At 45.0% G+C, this 12,429-nt stretch overlaps 1 protein-coding gene across 1 annotated transcript in view; it reads right to left on the bottom strand.

Annotated features, from left to right (window-relative positions):
• Positions 1–11,683, bottom strand: part of LOC147417952 (uncharacterized) — a 94,777-nt gene extending 83,094 nt beyond the window's left edge. Inside the window, exon 1 of the mRNA XM_086506990.1 lies at positions 11,329–11,683. Coding sequence (XP_086363116.1) covers positions 11,329–11,521 — 193 coding nt within the window. The 5' untranslated portion in view covers positions 11,522–11,683. The remainder of the gene's footprint in view (positions 1–11,328) is intronic.
• Between the last annotated feature and the right edge of the window lie 746 nt (positions 11,684–12,429).

Below are 12,429 nucleotides of genomic sequence, written 5' to 3'. Positions count from 1 at the left end.
CCACGCAAGTGGTTCAGAGAGAGAGAGAAGCCTCTCTTACTTTATTATTGAAGAGCTTTCGCTTTGTTTTTTAAAAGCTTTGTTTTTTAAAAGCTTTGATTTTCAGCTTTTGGGGCTCTACTTTTAGCATCCCTTGTAGCCTTTAAATTTGTGGGCACAGCCTCATAACTCAGAGCATCTGGACGCAGAGTCTGAGTGTGAGCGCCTGCCCACATTCTTGTACTTTGAACACAGATTAATACATAAAGAACGAAAGGGGCGCCAATCTTTGGGGCCAATATCTCTAGGCATGGGACTCCGCGGGCCAGTGTCGAATCAATTGTGAACTGTGAACTGTTTTGAAGTGGTTATTTGTGCTGTCGCGGTAGAATTCTTGACTTGGGAGTGTCCAAGTCCGTTACGGTGGTATCAGAGCACGGCCGATTTCTCTTCAACGAAAAATCCGATCCCTAATTTTTTCCGCGGCACCTATGGCTTCAGGCAAAGATCAGTCGACTCCCTCTGCATCCGGAGATGCGGGAAGGGATCACAACGAACATTCACGCAAGGAGTATGGCCCGCCTCGGCCTACTCGGGCAGAGCTCGAATAGATGGAGCGTCAACGATTGATCGACGACACAACAAAGATGATGCTCAATTTTGCGAAGGACCCAAAATTTGCAAAATATATGAACGAGACCTCTTTCGAGGAGGTGCACGCGTAGTGGCAGCAGACCACAGAACCACCCAAGAAACCTCCTACTCCCAGGATGTACACAGAGCAAGTATTAGAAGAGGTGGTTGATGCACGAATTGCTCAGCTTTTTGACGCGCAAAATAAAGGTAAAAGCAAAAGAAAGGCACTAACTTCCCGAATTATTTGGGCCGTCAGTCGACATTTGAAAAAGGCAAAGAAACAGAAGAAGCGTGTTCGATTTAAAGGAGTACCCAGTTCTTCTTCTTCTTCTTCTTCTTCTTCTGATAGTTCTTCTAGCTCATCTGACTCGAGCGAAGAAGGCAAAAAGGTAAAAAGCGAAGCAAAAAGCAACGCTTCGGAAAGGGCAAGAAAAAGGCAAAGAAATCTAAATCTCGACCCGTGAGTGACAATTTTACAGAGGACTCGTCTTCAGAAAGTTCCGACTCTGATGGCAGCAACTTTTATGCAAAGAAGAAGAATTTTTATAAAGCCAACCAGTATGACTTTCTGGAAGACAAAAGCAAGAAAGTTCGAGAGTTTAAGGAAGGTGGACAGTCAATTAAACTTGACACTTTTTCTGGTTATAGAGATGCTTCGAAGGCTTTGTCTTTTGTACAGCAGTTTGACATCACTTTCGCGGGAGGGCGTTACTCAAGAGCACTCCAAGATACGGAGAGCTGCCTCTTACTTTAAGGGGAATGCTCGAACTTGGTGGTCCACGCTTCTATTAAACCAAACTGTGCCAATTAAATGGCTGAAATTCAAGAGGCTTTTTATTTCTTCTTGGCTGACTCGAGAGTATGAACGCGACATACGAACTGCTTGGAACCATCTTCGAATGACCAAGAAAGATACAGTGGACGCTTATTGCGAGAGATTCTGGAGCTCTTTTCTACCCGCCTCTTCATTCAAGAAGATCTCGTTCAGGAAACAAATTGAGCGGTTTACCTTGGGTCTACCTACAAAGATCCGAGATTACTGCTTAGAACAAAAGTCAGCTTCCATTCAGGAGTTGATGAGTCATGTGAAACGGGGTTTTGCCATTCACTGTAACAGACTTGGACACTCCAAGTCAAGAATCAACCGCGACAGCACCAAATAACCACTTCAAAACAATTCACAGATCACAATAGATTTGCACTCGCCCGGCGGAGTTCCGTGCCTAGAGATATTGGCCCCAAAGACTGGCGCCCCTTTCGGAATTTCTTTTTATATTAATCAATCATCAAAGTACAAGAGAGCGGTTAGGGTTTCACTCTCAGACTCTGTGTCCAGATGCTCTGAGAAGTGAGGCCCTCACCGCTAATTTAAAGGTTACAAGGGATGCCCAAAAGCAGAGCCCCAAAAGCTTCAAATCAAAAGCAATTGCTCTCTCTCTCTCACACAGAGTCAACATAAAAGCAAAAGCATTCTCTCTCTCTTTCTCATTTAAGTAGAGAAAAAAGCGAAATTTGCGTCGATCATCATTTTCCAAAAAAAAAATAATAATAATAATAATAATCCGCCTCCGCGATTTCCGGAAATTAGGGTTTCTGGCAGAAATTAGGGTTTGCAAGAATTTTAGGGTTTCTGGCAAAAATTAGGGTTTCTGTTGTCCACCACGTCATCACTTTGTGACATACCCCCCTCTTGAAAGCATTGTAATCGACCGCGATTACGCCTACAAAACCGACAAAAGCCATAAACCGTCTTAGCAGACACTGACTGTTAGTACCTACGTACTAGGAACGCACATCTAGCACATGTACAAAATCGACAGTCACATCACACGACATCACAGGATATCATCAGACATCACATGACATTCAACATTCATTCGGATCTTAGACCATGATTTATCGGCAATGTAGCTAGCAATCACATCTAGGTCCAATCGGGACCTCAACGATGTCCGATTGACTAACCCCTATTGCAACCATGTCTATTCGAGATCAATCAGACCAAAATGCTGCAGTCATTTCGGCTATCAGTTCCTGCACTCACAAGAAGTCAAGAACAAATCAGTATCATAATCAAGAATTCCATTTCATAAAGTCATCCAACAGAATACTGTCAGCTCTCAGTATCCCTGAAGCTCAAAGAGACATCAGTGACTTTAGTATCAAAATCGAGGCATCTGTTGACAAAGGAGTGGAGTGACTCCCCTCTTGTGCATCCCACTGCACCAGATCTCCGGCCAAGCTGAATTCTGGGTTCCGTTTGGAGTAGACTATACTAAACCAAAACATCGAGGTAAAGTTTCACAATCCGAGGAGTATCTGCTAGGTCCTCCTCCTCCATCCACTTCGCATCAAATGCAGGAAAGTTCTTGAACTTAACCAAGAACCGCCTTCGAACTTTACCTTTCTTCGTATCATTATGTGCCAAAATCTGTTCAGGAACAAGGATCTCCTCGTTTTCTTCCACTTTGGGTTGCTCATCAGGCTCCCCATCATCAGCCACATCACCCTTAACAGGTTTCAAGAGACTCACATGCAATGCATTGTGAATCCTCCAAGTATCTGGCAGTTTCAATCGAAAGGAGACATCATTTATCTTGTCAGTAATTTGGAAAGGTCCGTAGTATCACATACTAAGCTTTGGAAAAAGCCTCTCCTTTCCCTTTTTCTTTCTTACGCGTGCCTTCTCAAAAGTAAGAGCACCCAATCATCCTCCTTCAGTTTCCAGTCGCGACGATGGCGATCCGCTGGCTTTTTCTGTCGTTCTTGAGACTCCTGCAAAGTCTCGAGAACCTTGGCAAAAGCCGTATCCAAATCTCGCGAATATTCATCCGCTTCAAATTTCTAATCTTTCGTGCTCAGGAAGGATGGAACCTTCGCAGCACTTTCAACAATCTCATATGGCGTCTTCCCCGTCGAAGAGTGTATCGTGTTATTGTAGGCAAATTCCACCAAAGGTAAGTTCTTTTCCCATTGAGTCTTCTGATGCGAGATACAAGACTTCAATAAATCTAAAATCACTGAATTGGCAATCTCAGATTGCCCGTCAGTCTGCAAGTGGAACGATGACGAGAACTGCAACCGCGTGCCAATGTTCTCCCAAATTGCCTTCCAAAACAAACTCATAAATCTAGGGTCTCTGTCGGAGACAATCGTCTCAGGCGTGCCATGTAATCGGAAAATCATCGTGATCATTCTGTATTCTCGGGAGATAAAAAAAAATGAAATCCATTTCAATATTTTCCCAGGGGCGGGTGGGTATGGGTAAAGGCTGTAACAATCCCTGTGCCTTATGCCTGTCAAACTTGACCTTCTGGCATACCAAGCAAATGTGCACAAACTCTTCCACATCCTTCTTCAGTCTCCGCCAAAAGAAATCTCTCTCTACCCCTTTCATGGTGGTAGCAATGCCGCGGTGACCCGTAAAAGGTGGACAGTGGCAATCATTCATAACCTATTCCCTCAACGGCTATGTAACGCACAACATAGTCTTTTTCATCAAGTAGCCTTCCCGAAGGGAGTATCCAGCTACTGTCTCCCCATCCCGTATCCGTGTGAAATTATCTGCAAAATCTGTATCTGTGGCATATTGATCGACCATATCCTCGAAGCTCCTATGATGTATAACGGAAATAGCCAAAACCAACGGTTTTCGAGACAAAGCATCTGCCACCACATTCTTCTGTCCCTGCACATGGACAATCTAGAAGTGGAACTGTGACAAGATGTTCACCTACCGCATCTGCTTTTCCGAAAGCTGCTTCTCTGACAAGAAGTAGCGCAAACTCTGATGGTCTGTAAAGACAGTAAAATCCACTCCGAGTAGGTAATGCCGCCACTGAGTAAGAGCGTGGATAACCGCCAAAAGCTCTTTCCCATAGATCTGTGTTGTCATCTCCGGCCTAGAGAACAAACGGCTCTCGTAAGCTATGACATGGCCTTCTTGCATCAAGACCGTACCCAGACTACGACCACAAGCATCACAAAATACTTCAAATGACTTCTGCAAGTCCGGCAAAGTCAAATCTGGTCCTGTAGTGAATTTCTCTTTCAATGTCCGAAAGGCAGTCACCTCTGTGGGTCCCCACGAAAAAGGTACTCCTTTCTGTGTCAAGGTATGCAAAGGGGAAGCAACCTCTGCAAACTTTCATCTGAACCGCCTGTAGTACGAACACAGTCCCAAGAAGCTTCTAACTTCATGGACATTCCTCAAATCGGGCCAATCACGGATAGTCTCTATCTTGGCCTAGTTCATTTGCACTCCTGCTGTTGACACAATGTGTCCCAAAAAATGTATCTCTGGTAGGAAAAATTCACTTTTCGTAGCATTAATCACTAATGTGTGATCTCGTAATGCCTAAAAGACTTGAAGCAGATGATCTCTGTGTTCTGCCTCATTCTTGGAGAAAACAATGATGTCGTCAAAGAAAGTGCCAACAAATAGCATGTACTCTCGAAAAATCCTATCCATCATCCGGTTAAATGTCGCAGGAGCATTGGTTAAGCCAAAAGGCATCACCAAAAACTCAAATAACCCAAAAGTCGTCCGAAAAGCTGTCTTGTAGACATCTCCTGGCGCTATCCTGATCTGATAATATCCACTCTTCAAGTCAATCCTGCTAAAGCACGAGGATCCCTGTAACCTGTCGAGTATATCATCGATCCTCTCAAAAGCAATCGGCATGAGCCTGGAGAAAAAAAATCTTGGCGTTCTTTTCTTCAGGTCAACACATTTTCAACTTTTATCCATCGTTCAGTTCTCCCAAAAGAATGAGTAAGAAAACTGAAGTTCATCAAGTACAATCTCTAAGCCCTTCATTTATCAAAGTCGCTTTCTCGGCCCGATAGTCAACCACGGCGTAGTTCTTGTGGTACCAAGGGATCCCGAGTAGAACGTCACTCGCGTGCCCTAAACACCCCTGTCATTGCAAACGAAGTTTGCCAATGCTCGGTGTAATGGCAACATCCCATCCGGGTGCCAGTCGAACTACCTCCGCCTGTGGCATCAGTCTGTCGGGCGTAGTTCCAAATCGAGCCGCCAATTCCAAGTGAAAAGAAGTTGGCCTTGGCTCCTTCAAAAGAGCTTCCTGATCCTTCACTTTGCCCCAAAAAAAAGCGGCAAAGTTTGTACTTTCATTCATTTGATTCGGTGCAAGTCCCACGCCATGTAGTACCAGTTCTACTTTTCTATCTGCCTTTTTTGCCACATTCCTCAACTGCTCTCAAACTCTTAGGCCTGTCGTCGTCTTTATCATTCTGTACTTTCTGTGCCTTATCAGGGCACTCTGCGGAGATATGTCCATGTTCCCCGCATCCAAAGCACTTCCCCTCTCTGATGAAGCGAGCTCTCTCCTCAGGAGTAAGCTTGGGTCGTGTATCGTTTTTTTTCTCTAGGTTGCTCTTTTTCATTCTACTTTCATTCCCATAAGTCTGTTCGGCTCGTTGTGTCATGGCCTTATCTGTGGGGTAGGTCAAACTGCCAGAGTGAATGGCAAAGCCCCGCTTCGCATGACTCATCAACTCCTGAATAGAAGCTGACTTCTGTTCCAAGCAGTGATCTCGGATCTCTGTAGGTAGACCCAAGGTAAACCGCTCAATCTGTTCTCTGAACGAGATCTTCTTGAATGAAGAGGCGGGTAGAAAAGAGCTCCAGAATCTTTCACAATAAGCATTGATTGTATCTTTCTTGGTCATCCGAAGATGGTTCCAAGCAGCTCGTACATCTCGTTCATATTCTTGCGTCAACCAAGAAGAAATAAAAAGCTTCTTAAATTTCAGCCATTTAACTGGCGCACTCTTGTTAAAAGAAGCGTGGACCACTAAGTACGAGCATTCCCCTTAAGGTAAGAGGTAGCTCTTTGAATCTTGGAGTGCTCTGAATAGCGTCCTCCCGCGAAAGCGATGTCAAACTGCTGAATAAAAGACAGCCTTCGAAGCATCTGAGTATCCTGAAAAGTATCAAACTTGATCGAGTGGCCACCTTCCTTAAACTCTAGAACTTTCTTGCTTTTATCTTCGAGAAAGTCATACTGGTTGGCTTTGTAAAAATTCTTCTTGTTCGCATAAAACTTTCCGTCGTCGGAATCTGAGCTGTCGGTAGACGAGTCCTCAGTAGAACTGTGAGTCTTTGGGCGAGATTTAGCCTTCTTTGCCTTTCTCTTGCCCTTTCCAAAGCGTTGCTTCTTGCTTCGCTTTTTACCTTTTCTGTCTTCTTCGCTCGAATCCGAGGAGCTAGAAGAACTGTCAAAAGAAGAAGAAGAAGAAATGGGTAGGTCTTCAAACTTGACGCGCTTCTTCAATTTCTTTGCCTTGTCAAATGTCAACCGACGACCTAAATATCCTGGGAAGTCAGTGCCTTTCTTCTGCTTTTTGCCGTGCTTTTTGGCTTTCTTTTGCGTGTCAAAAAGCTGAGAAATCCGTGCATCAACCACGTTCTCCATTTCCTTCTCCGTATATTTCTTGGAGGCAGAAGGTTTCTTGAGAGCGGGTTTCGAGAGTGGTGTTGTGGTTCTCTGCACTCCATCTGTACCTCTTTCAAAGAGGTCTGGTTCATATATTTTGCCATCTTTGGATCCTTGGCAAAATTGAGCATCATCTTTGTTGCATCCCAATCAATTGACGACGCTCCATCTCTTTTTGCTCCGCCTGAGTAGGCTAAGGCGGGCCATACTCTCTGTCTGAATCTTCGTTGTGATCCCAGCCTGCATCTCCAGATGCAGAGGGAGTCGACTGATCATTGCTTGAAGCCATAGGTGCCGCGGAAAAAAAAATATCGGGGATCGGATTTCCCGTAGAAGAGAAATCGGCCGTGCTCTGATACCACTGTAACAGACTTGGACACTCCAAGTCAAGAATCAACCGCGACAGCACCAAATAACCACTTCAAAACAATTCACAGATCACAATAGATTTGCACTGGCCCGGCGGAGTTCCGTGCCTAGAGATATTGGCCCCAAAGACTGGCGCCCCTTTCGGTATTTCTTTTTATATTAATCAATCATCAAAGTACAAGAGAGCGGTTAGGGTTTCACTCTCAGACTCTGCGTTCAGATGCTCTGAGAAGTGAGGCCCTCACCACTAATTTAAAGGTTACAAGGGATGCCCAAAAGCAGAGCCCCAAAAGCTTCAAATCAAAAGCAATTGCTCTCTCTCTCTCACACAGAGTCAAAACATGAAAGCAAAAGCATTCTCTCTCTCTTTCTCATTTAAGTAGAGAAAAAAGCGAAATTTGCGTCGCTCATCATTTTCCCAAAAAAAATAATAATAATAATAATAATCCGCCTCTGCGATTTCCGAAAATTAGGGTTTCTGGCAGAAATTAGGGTTTGCAGGAATTTTAGGGTTTCTGGCAAAAATTAGGGTTTTTGTTGTCCGCCACGTCATCACTTTGTGACATCACTCTAGCAGTCTGACCTACCCCACATATGAGATCATGACGCAAAGAGCCGAACAGACTTCGAAAACTGAAAGTAGAAAAAGAAAGAGCAACCCAGAACAGAAAAAAAAGGATGCACGACCCAAGCTTACTCCTCAAGAGAGGGCTCTCTACATAAAAGAGGGGAAGTGCTTTGAATGCGGGAAAAATGGACATATCTCCGCGAAATGCCCTAAAAAGGCACCGAATGAACAGGATGAAGAAAGGCCAAAAAGTTCTAAAGCTGTTGAGGGATGTGGCAGAAAAGGCAAATAAAAAGAAAAACTGGTACCACATTGCATGGGGCCTGAACCGAATCAAATGAATGAAAATCAAATGAATGAAAGTACAAACTTTGTCGGGCAAAGGAAAAGATCAAGAAGCTCTTTTGAAGGAGCCAAGGCCAACTTCTTGAATTGGCGGCTCGATTTGGAATTACGTTCGATAGGCTGAGGCCACAGGCGGAGGTAGTTCGAGTGAAACCCGGACGGGATGTTGCCATTACACCGAGCATTGGCAAACTTCATTTGCAATGACAGGGGTGTTTAGGACACGCGGAGGTTTACGTAATTGCCTTGGAAGGTTGTGACGTTCTACTCAAAATCCCTTGGTACCATAAGAACAACGCCATGGTTGACTACCAAGCCGAGAATGCGACTTTGACAAATGAAGGGCTCAGATATTGTACTTGATGAACTTCAGTTTCTTTACTCACTTTTTTGGGAGAGAATTGAACGATGGATGAAGGTCGAATATGTTTTGACCTGAACAAAAGAACGCCAAGATTTTTCCCACACTCATGCCGATTGCTTTTCGGAGGGCCTGCCAGGCGAGTTACCACCCGCTCGTCCTGAAGATCATACTATTGATCTGATAACTAGAAGCACACCACCAAACCGGCCACCTTACCGTGTGAGCCGAGCCCAGAACAACGAGGTTATAAACCAAGTGAAAGACCTCTGGGAAAAGGATCTTGTCCAGCCTAGTATTTCACCATATTTCTCTCCATTGTTGTTGGTATTGAAGGAGTGAAGTGGTTGCCCACGGGGAAAATGCGGTTAAAGGCTGACGTGGTTGGCTGACTACAGAGAAGAAAACTGTCGTACTGCTGACGTGGCAATTCCGTACGATTGCTAACGTGGCAGCTCGCAAACCGCGGTGGATTTTACGACAGCAAGGAAAAGTAGTTTTGCGGCAGCTTTTGGACATTGCTTTTGTTGTTTTTCTACGCAATTGCAAGAGAGAGAGAGAGAGAGAGAGAGAGCCCTTTTGCTTTATTCGAGGCAAGTGGTTGAGAGAGAGAGAGAGAGAGAAGCCTCTCTTGCTTGATTATTGAAGAGCTTTTGCTTTGTTTTTAAAAAGCTTTGATTTTCAGCTTTTGGGGCTCTGCTTTTAACATCCCTTGTAACCTTTGAATTTGTGGGCAGAGCCTCATAAATCAGAGCATCTGGGCGCAGAGTCTAAGTGTAAGCGCCTGCCCGCATTCTTGTACTTTGAACACAGATTAATACATTAAAAAAATACCGAAAGGGGCGCCAGTCTTGGGGGCCAATATCTCTAGGCACGGAACTCCGTTGGGCCAGTGTCGAATCAATTGTGAACTATGGACTATTTTGAAGTGGTTATTTGTGTTGTCGCGGTAGAATTCTTGTCTTGGAGTGTCCAAGTCCGTTACATATAGCGTAGACGACTATAAAACTGGAAAACTCGGGCAAAACCCCCTCCTAGTCAGAGTAAGTGTTTCTTGGGAGCTAGATGAAGAGCCAAAAGGAGAGGACATCCACCAATGCTTCTAGAAAATAGGCACCTCAATGCTATCAAAAGAAGAGACCTCCAAGTAAGTGGTAAGGAGGCAACTATGCTACCCAAGACCAAGGCGACAAGGAAGAAATTGAACCGGCATAAAGGAAAGAAGCACCGAAAGACACCTGGGAGAGTCAATGCCGAGGCAAGGGAGCTTCACAAAAGCGCACCTCGAAGCAATGCAGACAAGCACACACAAAACAGAAAAACACGTACACGCCCACACACAACATGCCAACACACGTTCAAAAAACACTCGAACAATAAACACATACACAATCTGTCACACTTGCGAAAATCACCAGCCAAAAACATACGATGCAGAGGGCAACAAACCGACCCAATGAGGGAAGCTGGGAGGAGCGAGGAGAGCTTGAAGACAAGGTTGAAGGATGGACAAAGGAGAATGGATAGAGGAAGGGGAGCCGCCGTAGGATAGGGATGCAGGCGTGTGCAAAAAATCACCATGTGGGAGGGCTGCAACACACATAAGGCTGCCAAGAGAGGCCATATGCGGCACGGGCAAGGGCACAGTCATCAAGAGCAGCAAGAGCAAAATCTGAGAGCACCTCGCATAGGGTATAAGTCCTTCGGCAAGGAGATCCAAGGAAAAGCAACGGGCAGCGACAATTGAGGGAGCTAAAGGCAAGGGTAGGTACACAGGGGACGAGTCTTGCAAGAGGGGTACTCAACGCCCCTCCTCACTATATGGCATGTGGGTGTGGCTCAGAGGGGATCTAGGGCCTAAATTTGGGGGAGCTTTAATATGGGCCGTCAGATCATTCAGTGAACTAGGGTGGACTAGGGCCGGATGAACTAGGGGTGAACTAAGACGGGGTGAACTAGGGTGTGATTGTGTGCCATGCCCACATGGACAACGACACGCGATCGGATGGTTGAGATCAAGCCGCTCAACGTCTCCAAATTTGGTCCCTAAATCCCCTTGGCTGACCTCGGATGTGCAGCTGGACAAGGTGAAGCTAAAGCTATATAAGTTAAAACAAAGCTTGGAAGGGGATTTTCAAGCATTTATAAGGGAGTTTGAAGCCCTTTGGGAAAGGTTGATCAAGGTAACTGCTGTAGAGAATATTGGGTTTTTTAAATTGAGCAAGTTCATGGATTGCCTACATGAAGAAGTGCTAGACAAGGTGGAGATAGATGTCGAACAAAGAGGTAGTGGCTCTAGCGAAAGGGCAAACCGAGAAGATTATGAAAAGGCGTGAAGCTAATCAAGGATTACCAGGTGTTGCGGTGCCAAAATGAGTTGAAGCAGCGGTAGCCAAGCCAAGATTGGTGTAGAGGGATGTGCTTGTGTCAGAAGAAACAGACGGGCCGTGTGAGATAGTGACGAGGCTCAACGCCCTCGTCTAAATTGCGGCAAGAGGAGGAGAAGGCCACAGAGAGCCCCTGCCTCAGATGGTCTCCTTGCTCTTCATACCTCTCTCCCTCTCTCTCTCTCTCTCTCTCTCTCTCTAGTTAATGAACTAAACGCTTACCTCTTTGGGCTTCATCAAGCATGGCAAGGGTTCGAGGGGTGAGCCCAGAAATCCTGATTCCGTGCAGTTCTGAAGCTGGCTCTGGATGCAAGTGGAGGCTGCAGCTACAGAAATGGTGGTGATGAGAGCTAGTGGGCGAGCAAATCATTGCTGCCCTTCTGAACCAAACCTCTCTCGGGATGATGAGTCGCATCTACCATGTTGTTAAGGGAGATGCATACCGCAGAACAGGAGCGAGAGCTTCTTTGAGCTCTGCACTCATGGTTAGTGTCGTTTCGGCGCACGAATATCCACCCATAAAAAATCCTGTAAATGAGATTGTCTGTGTATGTGTGTGCGCGCGTGAGAGAGCGAGAGAGAGAGAGATTGTTCAACTATTCTTCATAATGGCTTCATACTGGTTATACAATGAGACTAAACAACCATTCAAATTTGGATTCGAACTTGCACCGCCGCGTGCAGAGTAAAGGTCATTACTATGACCAGATTGAAAACTAGATTCGAACTCGCATCGCCGCGTGCAGAGGAAGGGTTATTACTATAACCAGTTTGGACTTGGCCTGATGGTGCTTGAGTGGTATGTATATCTTATCATTGTTTGGTATGTAGAAGATTTGCTAACTGTTGGTTCGCATGAGACATACATTGTTGAATTCAAGATTGAATTGAATGCTACTTTCGAGATGAAAATATTGGGGCTTTTGCATCATTACTTGGGCATACAGTTTAAGCAGGGTGATGAAGGTACCGCTTTGTGTCAAGCAAGATACATAGAGACAGTACTATGTAAGTTTGGACTTGTGAACTACAAACCTATTGCTACTCCAATGAAAATAGGTTTGAAATTGAGTCTTCTTATGATGCTAGAGATCTTGAGGATGTGGGCCTTGTATTGCATACATAAATTATTGTTGGATGCTTTATTTATGTATGCAATACAAGGCCCACATATTCAGCTTGCAGTCTCACAGATTGGCACATTTATGCATAGGCCATGGTCTAAGCATTGGCATGTTGTTAAAAGGATCTTTTGCTACTTGAGTGGCACTTTATGTCTTGGCTTGTTTTATCCCAATGGGGTAGATTTGCATGCTACTTTGG

The sequence above is a fragment of the Adiantum capillus-veneris genome, chromosome 30, assembly GCF_014529385.1.
Source record: "Adiantum capillus-veneris isolate H3 chromosome 30, ASM1452938v2, whole genome shotgun sequence".
NCBI classification, from domain to species: domain Eukaryota; kingdom Viridiplantae; phylum Streptophyta; class Polypodiopsida; order Polypodiales; family Pteridaceae; genus Adiantum; species Adiantum capillus-veneris.
The sequence above is the reverse complement of the archived record's forward strand: the minus strand, read 5'-3'. Positions and strand labels throughout refer to the sequence as shown.